The sequence below is a fragment of the Dipteris shenzhenensis genome, chromosome 29 (assembly GCF_047967505.1).
Source record: "Dipteris shenzhenensis isolate YYH24624 ecotype China chromosome 29, Dip_SZ_1.0, whole genome shotgun sequence".
Lineage (NCBI taxonomy): Eukaryota > Viridiplantae > Streptophyta > Polypodiopsida > Gleicheniales > Dipteridaceae > Dipteris > Dipteris shenzhenensis.
Genome location: NC_141624.1, coordinates 46,859,282 through 46,865,281, shown reverse-complemented (window position 1 = coordinate 46,865,281; position 6,000 = coordinate 46,859,282). Strand labels below are relative to the sequence as shown.

At 42.7% G+C, this 6,000-nt stretch overlaps 1 protein-coding gene across 3 annotated transcripts in view; it reads left to right on the top strand.

Moving 5' to 3' along the window:
• The first annotated feature begins 905 nt into the window (after positions 1–905).
• The window catches only part of LOC147882930 (FAD/NAD(P)-binding oxidoreductase family protein), an 80,183-nt gene continuing 75,088 nt past the window's right edge, over positions 906–6,000 (top strand). For 2 of the 3 annotated variants that reach the window (XM_087400994.1, XM_087400992.1), the window contains exons 1-2: positions 906–1,147; positions 1,376–1,452. In XM_087400994.1, the coding sequence (XP_087257120.1) occupies positions 1,036–1,147; positions 1,376–1,452 (189 nt within the window). In that variant the 5' untranslated portion in view covers positions 906–1,035. Of the gene's footprint in view, positions 1,148–1,375; positions 1,453–1,634; positions 1,690–6,000 lie in introns of those variants that run through there. The other variant, XM_087400993.1, reaches the window with a different exon arrangement.

Below are 6,000 nucleotides of genomic sequence, written 5' to 3'. Positions count from 1 at the left end.
TGTGCAGTTATACTATCATACAGGACACCATCATATATGCCTTCATTCAAAATAACACAGGAAACTTGATTTTAAAAAACGAATATGAGACAACCAGAAAAGTGAACTTCTAGATTTTTATTCCTCGATTAAGATGATTGCTAAATTGCTTCCTTTCTATCAATGCTAACTACATGGACAATCGATCCCTCCAAGTATGCTCGTAAATAATTCGATCGACAACTCGCTCCTTTCAGGTACGTTCACAACTAATTTTCATCAATACTTACTTAGATTCCTTCCCTATCTTTCACATCCTGACTTTTAGTAAACTATAGCCACTTCTACTAAACTAGCAGTTCTCTTTAATAGCAAAGTTCCAATGATACTAAACAAGTCTTGTTATATTTTATAGGAAAGAAGTCAACCTCCTGGAACAAAAAAGGCCACAAACCCGAGCAGTAAAGTCACTATTCAAAAGACAGGTAAATTGCATAACAAGTTTTGCATGCGTTCTCTCTCTTTGAAAGTGTAAAGACTTCAACCACGGCTACAATCTAACCTGCTCTCTTTTAACTCGTTCACAGGTCATATCAACATTGAGATCAATGATAATAGTGCACCGACAAAACCGCAAGTCCAATAAACAAAGCATGATCAACTCCTTCGAGAACATCAAATTTCTTAGCCACATTGAATGATTGCATGATGTAATCTACAAGACTGTCTCACTATACTAGCACAATCAAACACTTCAGTATCATGTTTCTAAAGCTCCATGTAACCAATGCCTTTCTTCGAGCTCCTCTCAAAAAGTTATAAATTTCCTCTTTTTCCTTTAATTAATTTAAATTTCCAACTTAAAAAGATTATTGGGAAAAAAAGAAAATAGTCTTTCAAATTTCATAAAAACCTCAATTCTATTCTTGCCTGTAGGGGCAGTGCTCTCGGCACCCCGTGCCCCTTGTTTTCAAAATCCTCAAGACCAACGATTCTAATTTGCAATTGCACCAGCGCTGACAATTGCTTCACATCTTGCCTCATTGCCCGTCGATCATGGAGGCCATGCGACACATACTCAAACCGAAATCCACCCCTCAGCAGCAATTGCGGGTTTGGCAGAGGAAGCTCAGACAGGAAGCAAGGAATATGGAGCGGCAAGTTCGAGGTAGGCCGTGTTATTTGCAGCGTAAAATGTGATGTATTAATTAGCTATGTGTCTCTGATCCTTGGCCCGGGACTCGTCAATTTGAAACTATGTTGCAAGGATTGTTTAGAAATTTGAGCTGCAGTTGTGCAGCTTGATGGATGTATTGCAAAGTCTGTTTGTCTAGTCTTTTGTGTCCTTGTCTTTGCTTACAATAGTCTGCCCGTGATTCTGTATTGGTTCATTCAGACATTCAGCGTGAAGAGAGAGGCGTGCAAAAGACCATTAAAGAGGCTGTTAAGCGTAATGATATGGTTTCTGCAAAGGTGAGTTGTTCCGAATACCGCAAAAGCTTTTGCTTATAGTTTCTCGCCGTGTAAGTTGATCTGATCGTATACATAAACGGCGCAGGCTGGGAAAATATGGAATTGTAGCAGAAGAAAGTTGCGTTTAGGAGCGTGATTATTTGCCTTTATCCCCGTGGATTTTGCATGACATTTTTTTGTAGGTGGTCTTTAAGACAGATGTTGTGAAAGCTTTTCTAGGTTCTTTCGAAAAACGAGGTTCGATCAGTTCTCTTAGGAGATTTGGAAGCATGAATCACCTAGCCTTTGCCTGCCCGAGTGCTTATTTATCTATTGTGAATGTGTATTTTGATGATGGCACCGCATGTAGTTATGGCAGAGTTGTAAACATTGAAGCTTTTTTATATGTTGCTGATTGCTTGACGCTGAAATTAAACGCCCTCACATATTCACACGTAATCATTAGCTTTCCTAACAATCTTTTGCTGTTGCCCTGCCTTGCATGCTATGGGACATATCTGTCTCTTGTCTGAATGCCATGCACCTTGTTTTTGTTTTGTGAAGCCAAGTGGACCCTGAGTGTTTTGGTACCCGAGCACATGACTTTTTACCTGGGAACGTTCAAAGCTCACTTTCTTATCCTCAGAATATGGCATGGTGTGGTGTTGCATTGCATGTGTTGTGTGGTAAATGCAATAAAAAGATAATGGCTGCTAGGATCTCTATGCATCTCAAATCTGAGATATTTGATTTTCATTGGCTAACCAAGAAGGTCCACATACAATAGGCGCTAAGGCCTCTGAGGATTCATGTGTCAAGACAGGGGTTTAAAAGCCTTAAAGGAATATTTAAACTGCAGGAAATTGTATCATTTAGTGATGATGAATGAATGAAAGCCTTCATGGATTCTACATTTGTTTGCCATTTCTTCACTCACTAGCCTATATCTCTCTCTCACTCACACCATGTTTCTAACATGGTATCAGAGCAAGTCAATCTGCCATAGCGATCCTGCCACATCATCTTTGCCCTAACCCTAACCCTTATTCGTCTCCAGCTGCCTCCTCCTTTCAGCTGCTCCTACCTGATTAGGTTTTTGCACAGCCGCCTTCATTGCTGCCTTCATTCAGCCTCCTCCATAGCCACTTCACTTTTGTTTCTGCTTGTCGACAATCTCCAAAGCCTGGCGCCTCTATTATCTATGTGGGCAAAAGGAGAACTCAAATGAACATAAGAAACTGGCACTTGGCCAAGTATAACACTCTTTGAAAAGGTTCATAACTTGTTGTCTGATCTTCTTTTTGCAAAAGGAAAGGGAAACTATGCCAAATTAATAGAGGACCAAGTCCGATTTTTAGATGGTTCACAAATAGTTTGCCCTTCCCTCGCCCCAAAAAATGTAATATTGAAAAAAAATCTACCCACTTTTAGTTGGAGATATGTAGCTTGCCCTCCCTTTGCTGAAAAGTAATTCGTAAAAGCAAAATTGGTCCATTTTGAAAAATACTCCCGTTGTTCGGAATTGAAATGTAAAAGTTTTTTCAAAACAAGGAACTAGATCTTTTTGCACTGGCTGGAATCGAACCCGGGTCTGTACCGTGGCAGCTTGCTTTGAGTTTACCGTCAAAGCTCTGAGTAGTATGTACCAAGACCATAGAAAGAAGTCAGAGGTTTATATCTCACATTTTGAGTACCTATCTTTAAAGTTTTCTGAGACTATCAACCCCCTCATGCATTGCAAAAACTAGCAATTATAAGCTCACCAACATGATCAGCACCACAAGTGAGGGGCAATACATGGCACACGCACAAACATACACACTCATGAGCATCAATGTATACAAAAGGATTTCATGCTAAAGGCCTAACATACTTCCAAAAGCAAGATGCATCAGCCAAGATAACAGCTAGCAATCAAGGAAAAATACTACACTCCAACCTATTCATCCAAACCGTTTGCTTAGGAAACAAAACATTTTCAATTTTACTCTCTCCCATATATATCTTTATAGACACGAAAGCATATAAAATGTAGCTGAAATGGCCACCACTTAAAGCAGATCAAAAAATCAATAGGATGCTATCCTTAATACTCAAAACCTTTAAACTGCAAACTAGCTTAACTTCAAAATGACCTTCATTACATACAACACAAAATCAGCAACAAAGAAGAGCTACAAGGAGCAGTAATATTCAGAGTCAGCCCAAACTTGTCCTTATGATTTATCAAAGTGAGTTAAAAGTCAACCTCAGCCAAGTTTTAAGTTAACTGTGTGAGGGTGCCTACCGCACTTGCCAATTGCACCTTAAAAAGAGCGTCTGCATCTAATTCTTTATCTGCCTCATCTTGAGAAGCCTCAGTGGCATACTCTAATGGAACATGCCGCTCCTCATTATCCTGCACCCCAGCATTCTGCCCTTCTTCGTCTCTTTCTTCATACCATGCCTTATATTCAAAAGACTTTGAGTCCTCCGCCGGATTACTGGGTGTGTTCACCATTGTGGCTGAACTTTGTGGCTGTAATAAAAAATGCAGCAAAGGCTTCCTTCTCCTAGCACTACCAGGGCTCACCTCTGCGAGAAGATTGTGATTGTCCCGGCCATGGACCACTGAAACCGGCCTCTAGCAAGTTAAAGGGCAATAACTAACTGGGTATCCACATCAATTGTACCCACAATACAACATTTCCAGCCACTTCCTTTAGATAAAAAACATTGAGAAAACCACAGTGGAAGGGAGGCTAGGGTGCCCCTGCTCAGAAACAATACACGAGAGACACCGATTGGCCCCAAACGCTTTGGTGCCCCTTTCGATATTATTAATTCTTCTGGCAACGGAATTTGTTCTTACAGCAACGGCTCACCCCTTGCACTTTGCCTTGCTGACAATCCACTGACTAAGCCAATTTTTGGCTTCAAAAGCATCCAATACCACGCTTCCACTAGAACCCATCTGCCAAGGCAAGGTTAATGCATTTCCCACAGTCTGTCTCCAACTGCAAAGTTGTCCAGGCGTTCCACAAGGCATCCAACTTGCTCTAAGGGTCTGGCAGTCCGACAAGCCAATGCCCAGCCTCTCAGGGAACAACACAGATCTCAAACTGCACACGACCTCAAAACATGAAGAAATCCACAACACTGCCCTTTGGCACCAATCTAGGCGCACCCTTTGTGATTGGGTGTCTGCCCACAGCTTGAAAGGCCAAGAGGAAGCTTCCAACAACAAAGAGCAACAACTAGCTTCAAAAACGACAAAATGGAAACCAAATGAGGGTTAGAAGGACCGTACCCGCTGTCCTTGGAAGAGGGGCAAGCTTTGCCCTCGCACTATCCTCTGTTTAGGCCCCTAGCAGCGCATAGTTGACCCTCAGTCACGAACGAATGAAGCAAGAGTAGCAAATGAGCGTGAACCCACTCCAAATGGCATCAAAACAACTCCCAGGTGTCTTGTTCCAAGCTCGAAAACCTCCAGGAGGCAGTAGATCCATCAAGCAAAAGGTAATAGGAGGAATGGGTGAGAGAGAATGGACTGAAATAAGAGGGAGAGCAGGAGGATCACGGGTGGAAGAGGGAGAGCGTACTGCTAGCAAAGAGCATCGTTATGCGTGCCATAGGGAGAGCCATACAATCTGCAATGGTCATCGTGATGCATGCCACTCAGCTGTACAACCCATTGATGCACCTTGGAATGTGTGCAAAAGCTCGTACAGTTTGTGTTTAGTCTCGGCATGAGTGCCAATAGTCCGTACGTGCAGCCAAATTGCCTCGAGGTACGTGCAAAATAGCCGTACTATCAACATATTGCATCGAGATGCATGCCAACAGTTTGCACAGTAGCAATGACTGCGATTGGGATGCGCACAGCCTCGAAACACGTGCAAGACACCGTACGATCGATCACGGAGAGGAAGAAGAAAATCCGTACGTTGCGTTACATGCTCCAAAGTCCAAGGCTAGAGAGAGGAGATCCAAACTAGAGAGAGAAAGATCACCACTTGCAAGCACATGCACACAGGGGATTGTCACGTGGCTCATTAAAGCATGTAACCCCTTACCAATGACACACTTTTTGGGCCTAGTGGGAGCACCTAGGGATTAGACCCTTCTTCTTACATCAAACCTTAGGGGTTTTCACCATCCACGGGTTTATATGTACAACAAAAATCACATTCCCGTGACATTGCATTAGCTTTATGCAAAAGCCAGCAAATGTACCTTTATGGCAGAACAGGTTGAATACATTGTGAGCAGAGATGGGACTTGAGTGGACCCCGCAAAGGTGAAATGCGTGAGGGAATGACCACAGTCACTAAATCCCACTGAGCTGAGAGTTTTTTTGGGTCTTGCTTCCTTCTACAGGTGAAATTTGCCAAGAGGACAGCTCCTCTTACAGACCTCTTGAAGAGGCATGCCTTTTTGTGGTTAAAAGAGGCACAGTTTGGTTTTGAAGACCTAAAATTTGTCTTGACTCATGCATCTGTGTTTGTTAGAAATGTCACTGCCCCACCTGTGAGCCCCCGATTGGAGGGGACAAGGGGGCAGGAGACTATAGAGGGATGGGCTGAGAGT